The sequence below is a fragment of the Lepisosteus oculatus genome, chromosome 4 (assembly GCF_040954835.1).
Source record: "Lepisosteus oculatus isolate fLepOcu1 chromosome 4, fLepOcu1.hap2, whole genome shotgun sequence".
Taxonomy (NCBI): domain Eukaryota; kingdom Metazoa; phylum Chordata; class Actinopteri; order Semionotiformes; family Lepisosteidae; genus Lepisosteus; species Lepisosteus oculatus.
Genome location: NC_090699.1, coordinates 62,605,893 through 62,623,492, shown reverse-complemented (window position 1 = coordinate 62,623,492; position 17,600 = coordinate 62,605,893). Strand labels below are relative to the sequence as shown.

The following is a 17,600-nucleotide window of genomic DNA, read 5'->3' as shown; positions in this document are numbered from 1 at the left end:
CTTTTCTTATTCATGTTTTTGTAATGGTTGGTGTGTTTATTTGGGTCTCTCATCACATTGAAAGTGTCCCTGAAGTATTGGGCATATTAGCTTGGAAGAAAGAAGGTTGACACAGTCTCTTATTTTAGTTAATTCACAGAATGCAAGACTGGAAATGACATAGTAGAAAAACATACAGGTTGATATCCATTTAAATGATCTAAATGGGCACATTTTTTAGTTAATGTTCGTCAAGAACACACACAGTACCATTTCTAAGTGTAGAATAGGTAAATTGACACGAGTGTTTGGGACTGATTTTAGCTGTGATGCCTGGAAACTGAAAATAATTTTCATAATAGCTGGAAAAATTCCAAAAGCTCATTAGTTTTGATAAGGAAATTGGGATGTACACTACTCTACTAATTTAACCTTACAATTTCAAAATTTGAGAAAATTGATCATCTTATACTGTACTTCAGTGGGTATATTGTACATACAGTAGTTTGAATAGTGTGTTGGGCCTCACCCTGATCTTGCCTTATTTGCCTTATTTTGTGATGAACATATGAGGGACAGAAAGATTTGATGTTTTAATCATATAAGAAAGTCAGTCTTACTCCTCCTCTGTTTATTAAATTACATTAAGATGTATAATTTAATGGTACTAGAAATCAGACATCTGCAAACTTTTGACCTCTCCAGCAAATCTCTTTACACAGGTTATTGTGTATGATACAGTACATAACTATGTTGTAACTCTCCAATCTTATTTCTTTGTGAATCTGAACTCTTTTTTTCTTTACCGTATTTATAGAACTGGTACTGTAAGATCCACTAGGTTGCATTTTGAATGTTTGTGCCAATATCATTCTATTGCATTGCTTATTTTGAATCAAACAATTATTTTTTAATTGAAAACGTATTCAGTTACACCGATACCCCTTTATTACAGCATAGAATGCCTCTTCAACTATTTTTAGCTGAGCTGGAATTCTGCCAATTAAAAGTAACACTCATGCATCTGGTCCTACTGCACTCAAAGTGACTTTGGAGTCTTTCATCGTATCTCTATCACAAACTTCTCCTTTAGAGCAGAAAGAGAAAACCAGACAAAATGACCCATATTTATCTTAGATTTTATGTCATTTGGAATAGCCTTCAGTTCTTTTGTGGAAGGCCAGTTAAATCCAGTTGCCTCCTTTTTTTCATATGATTCTGTTAGGTGATGGGTGTATAATGGACCTCATTCACACTTTAAATCCATCTATAGTCAGTGTATATCTGTATAAATAAAAGTAAAGTACAGTACCTATTTTCATATTGGTCTGCTATATTTGTAACATACTTTAGACACATTCAAATTCAGTCCACGATTATTTACTTGCTTTCCTATCGAATAATCAGTGAAGACTTCAGGCCTCTAACTGGAAGCTGCTGTAAACTGACAACTTACAACAACTTTAATTGTTTCCAGAAGCAATCATTTGAGATTTCCTTCCCTCTTTCAAAGATTTCAAAGACATCAGCCTCACATTAAGTCATTTTTATATAACGTCTCTTTGGAAGTCTTTTTCCAATCTGTATTAATTAGCAGTCTTTCCTTCCAGTAAAGTTTGCTGACCATATGTCTGAGTCTCATCAACCAGGAAGAACTAGACTTGAAGGATCATCAGCATTCCTTTGCTCTGATGTACTCTTTTATGTAATCCCTTCTAGTGCATGACACACTTCCTGTAATTATCCTGAAACCCGATGAGGTTTAAATGGGAATGAACATTTCCTGTAAGCAATAATAGCTGACAGCAAGGGAATTTCATGAAGCTTTCTCAAAAATAGATGAAACGTGGCAAAAAGGTGAAGGCATACCAGGGATGAAATATTTTAATTATGAAAAAAAAATGTTGAAGCCTTTCAGGATTTCTTTATTTCCTGGAGGAGATAGTGGCAGTAGTACTTTTTCCTGTTTTCCTGGTTTTGTGTGGTCTAATCAATTCTTGATTTCCATTGTTCCCTCAGGTTGCAGTGATTGTGCATATTGTTTTTAAGTATGGATAGATCATTGTTTTGTTGTTAGTTTTTTTTTCTAAATAGGCTTGGAAGATTATTATATTAATGACCTCACCATTTCCATAAATAAACTATAAATAAACTTTTTAACTCATAGCAAAGGAATGTACAGATACTGGAGTCTACAGCTTGTGCTCATTAGACAGATTTAGGGTTGAGTGACCTCAAAAGGAAACGTGAAAATAGAGGCTTTCTTCTTCTGTCTTCTATATCTAAAATGAGGTGCACAAGGGCAGGCGATCTATTAGTTTGATGCCTGTGGTGGAAAAGTGGTGTTGTTAGGTATGAAGGTAGTGCAGTCACTTGTAAAAAGGTTCACTGGTTATATGGTTTTAGCTCAAAGTACTGGAGCCTAACTGAGGTAAATTAAATTAGTCCCAAAAGAATTCTCCATTTCAGAAGAAAAGATTTATTGGAACTTGCTGATTTACATGTGACTTGTTCTTGTATCTCATTTTTATTCTGTGAAGTTTAATTTTTTTTTCTTCATCCTGAGCTGGCTTTTTCAAACTGGATTGCAACCACAGTGGGAGTCTAACTAGTTATTAAACTGCTCTGGATTGTTCAAGCATCTCAGAAAGTGTGACTCTAGCATTCCAAAGAGCTCATACAAACCCAGAATATGCAAGCCACTGATAATAAAAATACATGCTAGGAGAATTGTAGTAGTTCTTTGAGATTTATTATAACAAAATCATCTCAGCAGACTTTGTATTTCGTTTCCTTTGGCAGTATTTTGAGGTCCTGTATTATCCATCATTTCACATGAAAATACGTTTTTTTTATTTATTTAGATGTTTTATTACCTGATTCTACTTTTTTTTAAACTAATTTTGATCTTTTATAATAAATTTGAATAAAAGGATATTTTAAGCTATCGTCTGTGTTGTCTGGTCTTGTAGTTATTCAGTAATGTTCAGTTACAGTAGAATGCTGTAGTCAGAAACCATGTTGAAATTTTGACATCTACAGTATGAAATGAAAGCGGTTTGAATTGGAGGCAAGTGCTGGACTGGAGTTGATGAACTGAGCAACAATCAGTTTTCTTACAGTAGCAATATGTCAGATGATCTCGGCCGAAATGTGCCATTTTACAACAGATGCAGCTTTTTGTAGGCTCTGTATATGAAAGATTTTCTTTGTTCACTCTAAACTTTAGGATCTTTGACAGGACTGTATCTCAAAGGTAGGTTTCATGAATAATGGAAAACTCATCCTCTAACCTAAAGCAGCCTGAAGAGCCTGCTCTCAGGCTTGGATATTAGAGTTCTCAATCACGTCCGCTGAGGGCCAAGAGCTTCCAAACATAATTCCCATAGCAGAAATGTGTGTAGTGGAATTCTGCTTTATAAAAGCCTACCCTTTTGTGAAGCATTGCAAAGGTTAACCTTTGAAAAATAATCCCAGCATTTTTCATTAATGCTCATTCTGTAATGTTTAAAAAGTTAGCAATAAATATGATTCTGAATGTATCATCCTCTAATGCCGTTTCACATTCCTTTTTAATGCGGCTTTATCTTCATCAGGGTAATGAGGTGTATCATTAATCTAAATTCCAATTTGTTTTCACTACAAGAAAATTAATTGATGTGCTATTATCCCAATTTGTGGATAGTGGGACATTTCCAGGAAATTATGGGCCCTGGGAGCTTTTGTTTATTATATGACATCGCCACCTTTGGAAGTGAGACAGATGAATTGACTGCCTTCTTCTCTCCATATTAACCCCAAGACACTAAGAACAGTGGAAAAACAAAGAGTTTTACTGGACATGGAAACTGAAGCTGCTCCACTGTAGTATACAGAATATTCTCACCCATAAGAACTAAGACCAAGAAATTGTTGCAGTAATGATGTTCAACTTCCACTGTCCCACAGCACATTTACAAACATCTAGTCCTTAGTAGCCAGCAATAGTTTACTTCTTAAATGTTTTTGGAATTGTGTGGGAGCACAAGTAGTGTAGCTTGTGTTTTAACTGCAATATTCTTTTTGTTACGCAGGACAACAGTTTATTCCAATCTGTATTTTAATAATCTCCTTGACATTCCTTCGGAGGTTTCAAGTGTTTTTGTTATTAATTTTTTTTTTTTTTGCTGATTATCTGTTCTTATCTTTCTTTGCAGGTCTGAATGTGAAAGCTCAAGAAGTGTCAGGTAGGTATTTAATTCATTGTCTTAATACGCTGTGACACTCCCTCTGGGCTGTAGCGCTTCAATTAACCCCCGTGCTCTCAGTTTGGAAATAAGACGTCAGATTTTAATGAATCAGGTGGTATTATGCATTCTCATCTACATATTTGCTCTCCTTTTCATTTTTGATTATACATAATGTTATTAGTTTAATCGTGTGTGACGGAAGTGGTGCTATACGAATAATCGGTCAGGCAGCATATGGTAGAGAGCTGGTTAGAGGTTCAGCCTCATCACTCCAGGGTTCATTGGTTCAGTTCCTACTGTCTGTGTGGAGTCTGCGTGTTTCCCGTTTTGTCTCTATGGATTAGTACTGCGCACTGACGTTTCCTATCTCGCTCAGTTTCCTCCCATCTCCCAAAGACTTTTTGCTTTAGAGGTTCTTACTCACTACAAGCAGTAATGGCTATGTGATGACAGAAAAGTGAATTAGCAGGATGGGTTGAATAATCCAATTTCGGTGAGTTTTTTTTGTTTGTTTGTTTGTTTGTTTTTCTGATGCTTGACGTTATGGCTTTGTCTGCTCATAACTACATTTCAAAGTTTCCAAGTCAACATTGGTATTGGGGAGTAAAATACATGACAGGGGGCCATTCTAAGTATATCCCCCTTTTTATCTACCCAACACTGGATATTAGAAAGGCCATAATAATGATAGAAAAGAATATTGCAAAGGCAATAAAAATCATTTTTCAGCATTAGAACAACAAAAGGACAGTCAACAAATACATACAGTAACGTATCTCGGAGGTAAAATTCATAATGTTTGGGCAGAAGAAGGGAAATCGCGAATAAATGAACATTTCAGTTATGCGTTTGCAAGAAATAACTAGGGATTGCTCAGGCTGAGCAAAGCTAGAGTTTGATATTAAATAATATCTGTATAGAGCAGGCAGAAGTATCACAGGTATAAGAAGCACTTCTTTCATCATTATTGAAAACAAACAAGATGCTGTCCACAGACCATTACTAGAACTCGTCAAACTGTCACTCAGGACAGGGGTACAGTAATAAACACCGACTGGAAAACTGTTAATGTAACACCCATCCATGAAAAAGGTGACAAAACTGAACCAAGTCATTATTCTTCAGGTGTGAGAGTGTCAACAGCTGAAACATTGTGTTTCTTCTTTCTACAGTTCTTTTCAACATGCACGTAACTTTTACTTGTTCCCTTGTTGAACTATGGCTTAAAGAATGTTCAGATGGAAAAGATTCTCAACATTAGATAGGTTCGTCCACAGCCAGCGCTTACATTTACAGCTCTCCACTCGAATATAGTTAAACGAATATGCCCAAACTTTGTATTTGCTTTAGAAAATTCCCCAAAAGCAACTGAGTTATACCATATAACTGTTTTTTTTTCTCAACTACTGATTAAACGTCTCTGCATTGAGGCATAAACCATTTGTTTTTTCATTGTGTTATTTTTTTTGGGGGGGGGGGGTGTATTCCTTTGAGGATTTTTTAACTTCATTTAAAAAGAATATAAGAATTTTTAATTAAAGGAATTTTTTAAGAACATTAACATCAATGTAAAAAATCGTGCTGGAGGGGGACAGCGCTGAAAAAATTAAGAAAAGAAAAACAATCTAACTTTTCTAATTGTAATTTAAAAAAAAATGTTTTCAATTACATTTTATTGAAAACAGAAATTGTTTTTTTACATATCCATATACAGTTTATGAATTTCTAGAAAAGTATTGTTTATTCATATTGTTTGTATTCAGATAGATTAGAATTCATTTTGGAGTTCACTGAACTATGAGCTTCTGCTTTGTGTTGGACACATGCTACCAAAAAGAACCTGTCAGCAGTCTATTGAAATTGCTTTTGAAGGCCTAACTCAAGGTCTTGCTTACAGTATCTTTAAATCAGTCAGGTCTTGGCAAAGAATGTGTTGTGAAAATACAGTAAATGAAAATAAAAGTCTAGCATACTGATGAGGTAGCTTTCTTTTTTTTTCTTGTGATTGATGTTCATTAAACTGTGGGCTTTTCTCATGGCCAATGCTGAGAACAACCTGTTTGTCATACTGGGAGATCTCAATCTAATGAATATATCTTGTGACCTTTTCCAGGATAGGTGCATACAAAATCAATGGCTATAAAGCAAAGCCAAGTTTAAGGGAATATTCGTAATTAGTTGTAGGACATTGTTCTAATACAATGCTGTATCAAACATTACAGATAAAATAGGCAAATGTTTGTGCAGTTAATGATAGATTATGATAAGAGAAACTGTAAGTTTTTATAAACAAAACATTTTGAGATCTTAATACTGATCTCAGTGCCATACAGGAAAAAATATTAGAGCACATTTACAATACAGTTGTACCAGTGAATGCTTATTCTAAGCAAAATCTTAATCCAGCAAACTGGAAATGCATATCAATTGTCTTTCACTGCTCAGTGCTAGGTTTTCCTTTGTCGTTCTGTTAAATCTTCAATAGACTATGGTTGTAGATGTACAGTAGCTGATAAAGAGCCCTGTCCTGACTTGGATGCTACTACAGTACATCAAAATTATTTAGAGATGTTAATACAAATGGTGTACAGGAAATGTACTTTACCGAGCTTCTATATATAGTACAGTACTTTAGTATCTGAGTAAGATTTTTCTGTGCATCAGAATACAAATGTTAGTTTCTGTTTTATGGTGTGGCCTGACAGGATTGTTCAGCTTTTATGCTTCTATTTTCGATTGGTTTCAGTTTGATTCTGGCTAAATCTTAAAGTACAAATTTTCAAATGAGTCGTTGAACAACCGATTCCTAATTTACAGTAGGCTAGTTAACCAGCCAAGTCTGGAGGTTGTTCTTTAGTTTTTACATGCTGTCCATTAAAGTAGTGCAGTAGAGTAGTATAAAAATAAATGTATTTTGTTTACAGGAAGTATTATAGTATTTTTTTAAATAATAATAAGTCCAATAATAATAATTTAATACGTTGCAGCAAAAATGCATTTTCATATATCCCAATAGTGTTTTATCCCAGTCAGATATTCTCAGATTTACTGGTAACTGAGCAGATGTTTTTTTCTGAGTTGTTTTTGTACTGAATCCAATATCTTCAGCTGAGAATTCTGCTGTTGTTTATCTTCTCTCCATCCAAGCTCTCCTAATGTTCTTTGCACAGTGCTTTATATAAAATGTTCAAGAAATCAATGAGAATGTGTGTTACCAATAAACTTGACACACTTTAAAAAGGTGAAAGACCATGGTGCTTTGACAGGCATAATTTTAATTTGATTTTATACTGTACTATTTCAGGATTTAGGAGTGAAAAATAAGAGTCTTGAGTCTGAATAATTTGTTAAGGCAAATGTAGTTGTGTATTAAAAATAAAATAATTTAGTTTGCTTCAGAGTTGAGCTAAATATTTTGTGACATGATGAACTTTGAGAGGATAAGAGACTGTTAAGAGACTGTTATCTGCGGTGCAGGACATCATTCTGGAAGCTGCAGCTAGAAGATGAATGGACAATATTTGTGGTTTGTTAGAGCTGTCTGTATTTCAGAAGGAAAATTATTCATCATTCTCATTCTACCCTTTATTAAGTGAAAAATGTTTTTCATCTCCAACATCAATAATGTTTCAGTTTTCCTGAAGTGTCCCAGAACTATTTTGTAATGAAATATAAAAAGCTTTGCTCCCATAAACTCTATAAATATATTTAAAACACGCAATTATACTATCGTTCTGTCAATAAACTAACTAATATGAACGTTACAGAGGTGCCAGCTCGGGTAATCTATCTTATGTGCATTTTATTTGTTTTTCTCTCTATGTAACATTTCAAGAAGGAGTTTCTCACTGCTTGAGCAATTTAATTATCAATTCAAGAACAGCAATTCCATCTGTTCAACCAAGGTAGAAATTCTGATGTGAAATTCTGGGGTTAGATGAAGTGAAATTGCCTTCATAAAATGTTAGGGGTTTTTCCTTTATATATGGTACATGTCTACATCGATGTTAAAGTCACTAAAGGAAGTAAAGCTTAATGGGACTTAACCAATAAATATAATCTAAAATGCTAATGGGAAACTGGACAGAGAACTTCTACCTTATAAAGCTTTTTCTGTGCAGATTCACTTATTTTTACTGAGCTTCCCTGTTTACAGGTAACATCAGCTTTTGATTTTCAGTATGTGCACTATACATGCATACTGTATATGCACCTGTGTGACTAATACAAGTAATCCATAAAGATTGACCCCTGCTTCAAATAAATAGAAAATAATTTAGATTATATTTTCCTTCTAGTGTAAGTGACAAATCATTGTACTGATTCAGTCACAGAAATATACATAAACTCAGTGTACTAAACTCTAGATTCGTTTTGCACCCTCTGAGACAGTCCCTGTTTTTAATACCATGGCTATTTAAAAACGGTTTTGGAGTCTCTTCAAGGGCACATTTGCTCATTTTGGAGTTCTGACTGTCCTTGTTGTGTGGAGTGAGTTCCTTTGGGGACAATGTAGACAGGGCACATTAGCTGCTGACCCTGCTCATCTTCTTTTCATTGCTACCTGAAAGACAGGGCTATGACTGCAAAGCCATTCCCTCTTCATCATTTGGGCTGCTTGCAGAGCAGGGCTGATATACCTCCGGGGCTTCAACTCTTTGTGTTTTCTTTTGGCAATCAGAAGGCAGACACCGCTACTGTATGCGCTAGCCTGAAAAAAACCCCCCACCAAAATCAATATACACCGAATACTAAGTGTGCTAATATGATGGTGTTGCGATTAATGCATTTTTGGGCGATGTCGAAATTGAGTAGAAACCAGGGGCTGTACATGTGGATCAGCAGCTAGGGTAGAACAGTAGAACAGCTGTCCTGGACAAATACTGTTTATACCCCAATCGTAAAGCTCTCTCTGTGCACAGCACAGTGTGCTATTAAATCTTAGTGAACCAGGAAGGCCTGTAGTGTGTAATGTTAATGTGCTGGCTTCAAATTTATAGTAAACTCCACTGCTTCAAATTTAGCTTGTTACACTGGAAAGCGTGAGCATCATTAATTATTAAATACTTTTGAACTTAGTACTGTATGTTATAAATAACTCCTCTCAGAGGAATACAGTGCTCAGATATACATTACTGAGCAGTAAAGGCTGCTGGTAGTCAATAAACCGGTGAAAAGTAACTTGAATCTGACACTGGTGTAAGATAAATGTATTTTAATAACTGTCTTGTGAACGGATGGTTTTAGTCAAAACCAGCGTTAAAGCTTTGTCTTGCTGCAAAAATTGGCAGGTGTTTCTGTCTAAAGCAGAATTCAAATCAAGTCGCTGAAATATGCCTTTAAAACAGTGATAATGTGAATTTGTCAGAATTCATAATCAATGTGCAAGGGATATGTCAGTCTCGTTTGCCTCACATGTGATAACTTAAAGGTATAGCGAATTTGAAGAGGCAGAATATAGAGAGACAGTATACACATCCTGTTATGTAAGTATATATTATAGGTAAAAAATATATTTATTACCTAAGAAAATAATACGTTGGCTTTATATTAAATTACTGTTAGAACAGAATAATCTTTCTGGCTGAAGAAATTCTGACACAGTCTCTTCTAGCCACTTAAAAGTCACACGATTGTCGGATTTCCCATAATCTGTTTTAAACTTTTATCGCGTGTGTTCAAGTATCGAGCCACTGTGGATTGCGCATCATGACACTCCGAAGTTTTGAGGGTTATCCATTCATCCATTTTCTCACCTCTTCATCCAGTTCAGGGGCGTGGGGGTAAGCAAATGGATGCAGGGTGGGAGGCCAGTCCGTCTCGGCAGATTTTCCCAGAAGCAAAGTACCCGACCAGTTTATTTTTGCACTGTGGCAGGAAACTGGAGCACCAAGAGGAAACCCATGCAAACATGGGGAGAACATACAGTACAAACGTCCCCTCAGACAGCACCCCAGGTCAGGAATCGAACCCAGGTGCTAACCACTGCATTGCCGTGCTGCCCCAGTTGAGGATGATATAAGTTCTAAATACACTGCTGCACCTTGAAACTGTTAATTTTTATTTTTTGTACTCCTGCCATTTTTTAACCCTCCCTCCACACATTCTGTGCAATACCTGATCAGTTATTGCCGTAGGATTAATTTAGTCTCAAAAATGGTCATTGCTTCAAACATTCTACTTTTCAGTGTCCGTGTGAGTAAAACCAGAAGGAGAATTTTCCCCTTTATTGAATATCAACACACAAATATACTGTATCTGTTCATAAATATAAAGAATTTAGTGTATTGAGTAGATATAAAAAGACACAAGTAATGTCTTTTTTTTTACACAAGTAAACCTATTACTTGTTCCTTTGCAGCCTACGCATGCTGACGCAGCTACCCACCTGATATAAAAAGACGTTTTTAGTGCTTTCTATATAAATGCAGAAAGTGATCAGTGATAAATTTATGTTTTTTAAAAAAGAAATTTTGGGAAGTTTCCTTATAACATTCATTATAATTCAATTCTAATTTTGTTTTTAGTTTTCTTTCTCCATCATCAAACTTGGGAGAATTTAAAATCTCATTTCCAGAGATACTCTAGTAAGGAAGCAGCTGCATGCTAAGGCAAATAACAACCAAATAAAATCACATCCCTCAAATCCTGTCTGGCGTCAGAGTCCAAAATGCCAGCTGTCAAGTCTGTTGACCAATGCAATTTAAAAACAATTCAGCCAGTAAGAAAACGAAAAGCAATTTGTAAATTGTGTGAGTTTTACACTTGTTGTCATTGAATCCAATAAAAAGCTGAGGTAGTGAAGGCTGACCAGCCTCACTTGTTTCCTGCTGTGTTGAAGCTGAAGCTGCCCAGTTTCAATCTCTAGCATACAGTAATTTCAGTTTTGTAAGAACCTTGTAGTAGCTGTGTCAGAACACACTTCTGTTTAAAGCCTGCTGAAAATCTTAAATATTTAATGTAGAAAGGATGTCTACTACCGGACACTTTCAGCATTTTGTTAGGTACTGGAAAACAAGACGTGGTGACATACAGTACAGTATTTGACGAAGAAATATACACACTCAAAATGAGAGGAAATCATGTTATATAACTGTGTATAATATAACTTAGTAAGTCATTGATGTAGTTTCAGTAACTTTCTAGACTGTTGTAATGTACACCACAATACACAATACTTCTCTATCAAGTACTGGTCCTACATTAATAGAAAACATTCTAAATTGTGCATAAATACTGTACCCCTTTTAATAGCACCTGTGTTACATACTGGTATATAAACTGGTGTAACAGTTACTCTGATGTTGTTTTTACCATTTGTACCAATGAGAACACACCCACGCTGGGACCTTTTGTGAGGAGGTTCCTCTTCACCTTGTTTGAATGAGTGAGAGTGAATCATTTAGAAAAGTGCTGTATATTCACTTGTACTTTGTTAGTCATTTGTGATATTAGTTTTCTCCTTTCTTGTTTAAATTCAGGATGGCGCATTTGACGGAAGCATTTGACTAATAGAAGCACTTCTGTTTCATTCTTTCTTTTTTTTTACTTTTCACATCTCATAAAACAAATGACACCAAGGTCACTGGACGTTTGTATGCAGTAGAAGTGCTGTGTGTGAAGCCATATGCACCACATGAATTTTCCCTCCATCTAGAGAGATCATCTCCAAAGAAGAAACCTGTTCCCCTTTGTTGATCTATTTGTGCTGGAGTCTGAGATCATGATGGCATGCTGACTCCGATATTGACAGCTTATATGAGATTGGAGTCCGGTGATTGAAGATTACATTGCCAAGTGAAGCAAGGGTGTGATTCAATATTGTTTTAACAGTGCTTTTTGCGAGTTTTTGATGTACTGTACTGCATTTGGAGGTCTTAGAACAGTACTGTTGGTATTTTTTGGTGATAAGAGCATTGATTACTTTTCGTTTTTATGCGCAGACTTACATTTTGGCATTAAATCAAAATTTATCAGAGAACATCTCTAATTTATGTGTTTAGCTTCTTCAACTGTTTGTCAGTGTCAGATTGTACCACAAGGCATTTGCTCATGACAAATGTATTTTTTAAAACTCCTAATGCGCTGGCTGTTCCTTCTGCAACCATGCCCAGTGATGATAAATCAGAGTGACTCCAGAAAATAGCTCCTTCATTTTTAAACAAAACAAACAACTACTGTGGGAATATCAGCTACATTCTTTAAACAAGGGAATTTACATTTTTGCGTGTTGAATCTAAAGCTTGAAGTTTTAAATCTCCATGTAAAACAATGACAATTCTAGCAATTGCTTATTTTTTTCCTAAATCTATTTTCCCTCTTATTCTGGGTCACAGTAAGGTAATCCTGGAACAGCCAAATCAATAAACTTTCTTCAATGGGATCAGGCAGCTGAAAATGGTAGCAGGTTACCTTGTTTTTTCAGGGTCATTCCAGACACGTTAGGAAACTAAGACTTCTAAAAACAGTTTGGAGGTAAAAGATGATGAAAGGAACTCTGATACAAAAACAATATTTGAGAGTACCAAAACAAGAATGTCAAGTATTAAAATGGAATAATTATATCTACAGTATCTTGGGTTTTATTATGTAATGCTTATTCACTTTTGGCCAGATTGCCAGGTGGGTTGTGTTTGAACAATTATTATGTACTTCAGATAAAAGGCTAGCGCTGGCTTTTGATGTTGAAGGTTGTTTTTCAATAATAGCATAGAAACTAGAAGGTGAGTGCACAGCAGAATTTTAGGTTAGTCATGTGCTTTCTTTTCATGGGGTTTGAGTAACGTAGCTCAAAGTGGAGTGAAAAATTTGCAGAGACACCAAACTGTAACACATAATGTGAATTCTCAGACCTTTCAACATTTTTGAGGCTACAAACCAAGGATATTTAGTGAACACAGTTACGTAATTCGGAACCTGCTTTCTAGTGATAACAGAGGCTTATATGGAAAACTGAGAAATCACTGCAGGACTTAGCCTCATGGCATCACAGATTATTACTATGAGCTATGGGTTGCTGAAGTCCAAAGCTGATTTGTCCTTGAATTGCATTTGTTCAGAAGACTCTTTAATTCAATGAGTGAGTAAAACATGAGATAGTACACATAAACATTCTCAATAAGCTTTTGAAAGAACGTATACCCTGTGCTACGTTCAGAAGTAACAGGTTATGGTGTGTTTCTTTTAGCTCTGTGACATGAAAAGAAATTTCTTTCAATTAATTTACAACCCAGTAGCTGTGCCAAAACCCGTAGCGAAGGGGATTAATACAATCTGAATAATTCATGATCCACAATTCATGGTTAACTGTCAGTAACTGCAACGAAAACAACAAAAAAAAGAATTATGATTAGCAGTTGGAAATTAATAATTCAATCTGAAAAAACAGCAGTAAATGGAATGGGCTTCCTTTCAGTCAGCTCCCCCATTAGTCATACTTTGTGCTAAAAGAATTAAATGGAGATTTTTCATTAAATGGGAACGAGTTGCTTTTTCCAAAATTATGTTTCACGCAGTCAATTAGACGATTGTTTTATGTGATTAAGACCACCGATTAGATTTGTGGAATTACACTTCTGCCATCTTCGTTTGTTAGAGTCTGGAAAAATCCCCTAAGGAACTGATGAAAACAACATCCTAAGATGGTGTAATAATGTGACTACTGTAGCCTGCGAACATTTCATTTATATGTACCAACCATGCATGTGGCCGTTATTATGGGGACGTTAAGCATGGATGCTAGTTTACAGTATATATGATGCAAAGGAACAAGTAATAGGTGTGAAGAAGGCTCCACGGCCGAAACGTTGTGTTCTCTTTCTTCTTTTTTTTTCAGCATGGAATAAACCTATTACTTGTTCCTTTGCAGCCTACGCATGCTGACGCAGCTACCCACCTGAACTACAACAGTATATATGATGGTCAACTATATTGTATTCAGTTCTGCCGGCTGATCACCTTGTTAGACCAGTATAGAACTTTTGGTTGACTACAATTTTGGACACGTTTTCTACTTTTAAGGGCAAATTGCTAGTTAATGTGAAGTACCATAAAAACATTTTTTTCTATTAGTACTGGAGTACGTGGTTCTCCGACTTGTATTATTTGCAAGATAAACTGTTTTCACAATTTAGGGTTATCTGTCTATGCTATTGGTCACCCTGTTGCTTCTGTTGCTCTGTTGGTAATATGTACAGTATGAGGGCATGACTTTAAGAGCTATCTGTGGCACCACAGAAAAAGACCATTTTACTAGTAAGAGGTCCACTGTAAGCAACTAGACAATGGTACTATTCCATAAGCACAAATAAATCGCTTAGAAAGTTATATACTGTATACAAGTAGTTCAGGTGGGTAGCTGCGTCAGCATGCATAGGCTGCAAAGGAACAAGTAATAGGTTTATTCCATGCTGAAAAGAGAAGAAAGAAAACACAACATTTTGGCCGTGATTAATATACTGTATGACCAAGTGCTAGAATATACAGTATGTTAGTTTCATGAGCTTAGTTAAATATTTCCTTAATTTTAACAGAGAATTGCATATTATACATATCATGTGTGGTGCTGTAGCACTGAAGGCGGGTTCAATTTCTAATTTTGTTATTTTGATGGAGTGTCCTTTTCCACTGGATCTTGGGGTCACATCTAGCCCTGCACCCTGTGCTCTTGAGATCCAGATCAAGTTTACCACATCTTTACCCATACTAAGTCTTCCTGGTCATAGATGGAATGAACATGTATGTATTCACTGAACCTGCAGACTGTTCTGTACTTTTAAACTGATATGGGAATTATTCAGCACATGCATAATGTGCCTTTATTCAGGTATTTTCAAGCACATATTGTACAATGAACAATACAGTCAGCACAGTTTCACCTAGTGTGAACTGTGTGACCACAATTAGACTTGGCTTTGAAAACATTCTCTCATATTCCTATGTATTAAATTGAGCATGATTTGTCATTTATAGATATATAATACTGTATCTTGGCATCTTGGTTTTCTTAATGTACTTCAAATCACAGCTGAATGCACAAGTAGCCCTGGAGTTATGATATTGTTAATATAACAGAGGAAAACTTATGTTATACTGAAGGAAAATACTTGCTGAACCCGTCTAAGGGGAGATAGAAAATAAATAATTTACATATTGCATTTGCTAAATGATTCCTTTCTGCCAAGTAGTTTTGCCAGACAGTTTGTCAGGTTAGGTATACTTTTGTAAGAAATTTGTTGTAATTTCTGGATAAAGTGTGCTGGTCCCTAATTATTTTTGATTATTGTCTGCATGTTCTTTTTTTTTTCCTCTGAGTTTGCTCAGTTGATTCTTTATCATTGTAATCACACATAAGAACTGTGGTTCATTATAGTGGAATAGTCATGAACCTTCCGGGAAAAGTGAAATGAAAATGCATGGATATACTGTAGAAGCGTTGTGTTGTAATTGCAGCATCACTCAAATACAGGATGTCATGGCTATGTTGTCAATTCAGCATTTTTGCAAATTCAGGGACAGAGCCAGATTTTAGCAGAAAAAATCAATGTTACAGTTTCCTGCTTTATGCCCTTGTTGTTTGGTATTTGTCAGTTCAGTCCTTTATATGAATTTGATGGGTTTATAATAGAAACCCAGTGGAAATGCATTGCAATGAAGGTTTATTACATTGCATTTGCATTGCATGGTTTTACTGGATATCAAAGATTTCAGAATACTGTCATCTTGTAGTTTTGCAATGGCCCTGCATTCATTCCTGTGTAAATGTAGTTTTTGTGGCACATGAGATGGCTACCATCCCTTCTGCTTTGTCCCTTCCAGGGATGAGCAGCCTTTTCCTGGGAATGGGAGGGGGGCAATCGGTTTCTTAAAAAACGCTGGCTGGTTCCGATGGTGGAATCCATCTGCAGTTTTTGGAAAACAGCCTTGTCTGTCTGTGGTAAATGCGAGCTTGGTGGAGCTGCACCTCCTGGTTATTCAGAACATGAGCCGTTGTTTTAACTCGGGATTCTCATCCATTCCTTCTGAAGTTCAAAAGCAGTTCAAGGGTTTTGCACACGCCATTCCTGTCTGCCAGCCAGTTTCAGCGTGCAGTTAGAAAGAGCTCAATTGCATATGCCCTTATCTACCGTTACTCACAGTGGCCCAGCAATTAGACGCTTAGAGCAAATGCAGACTCATATTTATTGCTGTAACCCCCTCACACTGGTTTCTTCTGCCTAGGGCCTTTTCTGCTGTTGAGCGCTGAACTTGGATGTCAGGACTTTATTCCTTCTTCATTAATTGTCTATATACAGTACAGCCTGTGCTTGACCTGTAGACTTCCGTCTTCCATCTATTTTCACAGCTTTTTCCGCCTTTTCTGCAAACATGTTGTTGCTGTTTTGATTATATCTTAATGTTTCTTCTTCCATTTCACACTGCATTTCTTATTCTCCTGGTTTTAGGATACGCAGAGCACCATATACTGTAGGTGGCTGGGTTTGGAAGCTGTCAGTTCATGTTTCAAAGCAACTGGAATGCATATCGCATGGATATAGATAATTACTTATGTCTTTATTCCTGAGTAAATAAAATGGTGTTAGATATTGTCTCTTTTTAAAGTTTATTGTTCTAATTACAGCACATTAAATAGTACAGTTCCATTTTTTTGCTGTCACACGACTGTTTACTCATTGTTTTCTTATCACTGCCAATAACAGCTGTTTACTTTAGAAGAGACAGAGCAGTCTTCAACAAAATGTTTTTACAAATATGCACTTAGATGGTATTTGGAGTTTGATGTTTTTACTTATTTGTGGACACGAGTCCACACTGTTTGGCAAGCCTTATTACAAATGAAATCCTTCTTAAATGGACAGACATGTTAGTAACAAACGATATGTACTGTATGTGCTAATATTTCTTTAATGTAAAGATGTATTGTATTTGAAACCCTATTTGCTTTCCCCCATGTTATTTTTTGTGACATAAAAATCTATTCAGAAAGAAAGTTCAGCATGTGTTTTGCTGTGACTTCATGTCTAGTTTTACGAGATTCCGGCCATACATTCTGCAACTGCTGTGGTATCTTTTAGAAGTGCAATGTGTGAATGTGCTTTTTTATCTTTTTCTTCCTAAAGAAGACATGCTTCTTTGCCCGTTGAAGTCACGGAAAACCATGGCAAACTTGCTACTGCACTGTGCAGAAGAAGCTATCCCTGTCACAAGTGGAAGTCCGCATCTTTTGGGTAAACTAAAGGGTTTATTTACTCATTATCATTGGAATTGTTGAGATAACGATGTGTTGATGTGCATGACTTGACTTTTTTTTCCAATTTTGTGTGTTTCAGTTTCATCTTCTGATGCAAAATATAAGCCTGTTTGAAAATACTGTGTAGTTGTGCTTGTTGTTTA

The 17,600-nt window shown here is 35.9% G+C and overlaps 1 protein-coding gene across 4 annotated transcripts in view; it reads left to right on the top strand.

Moving 5' to 3' along the window:
* The window catches only part of iqsec1b (IQ motif and Sec7 domain ArfGEF 1b), a 201,310-nt gene that overhangs the window by 42,153 nt on the left and 141,557 nt on the right, over positions 1 to 17,600 (top strand). For 3 of the 4 annotated variants that reach the window (XM_006631039.3, XM_069189455.1, XM_069189457.1), the window contains exons 2-3: positions 4,176 to 4,205; positions 17,327 to 17,434. In XM_006631039.3, the coding sequence (XP_006631102.1) occupies positions 4,176 to 4,205; positions 17,327 to 17,434 (138 nt within the window). The remainder of the gene's footprint in view (positions 1 to 4,175; positions 4,206 to 17,326; positions 17,435 to 17,600) is intronic. The other variant, XM_069189453.1, reaches the window with a different exon arrangement.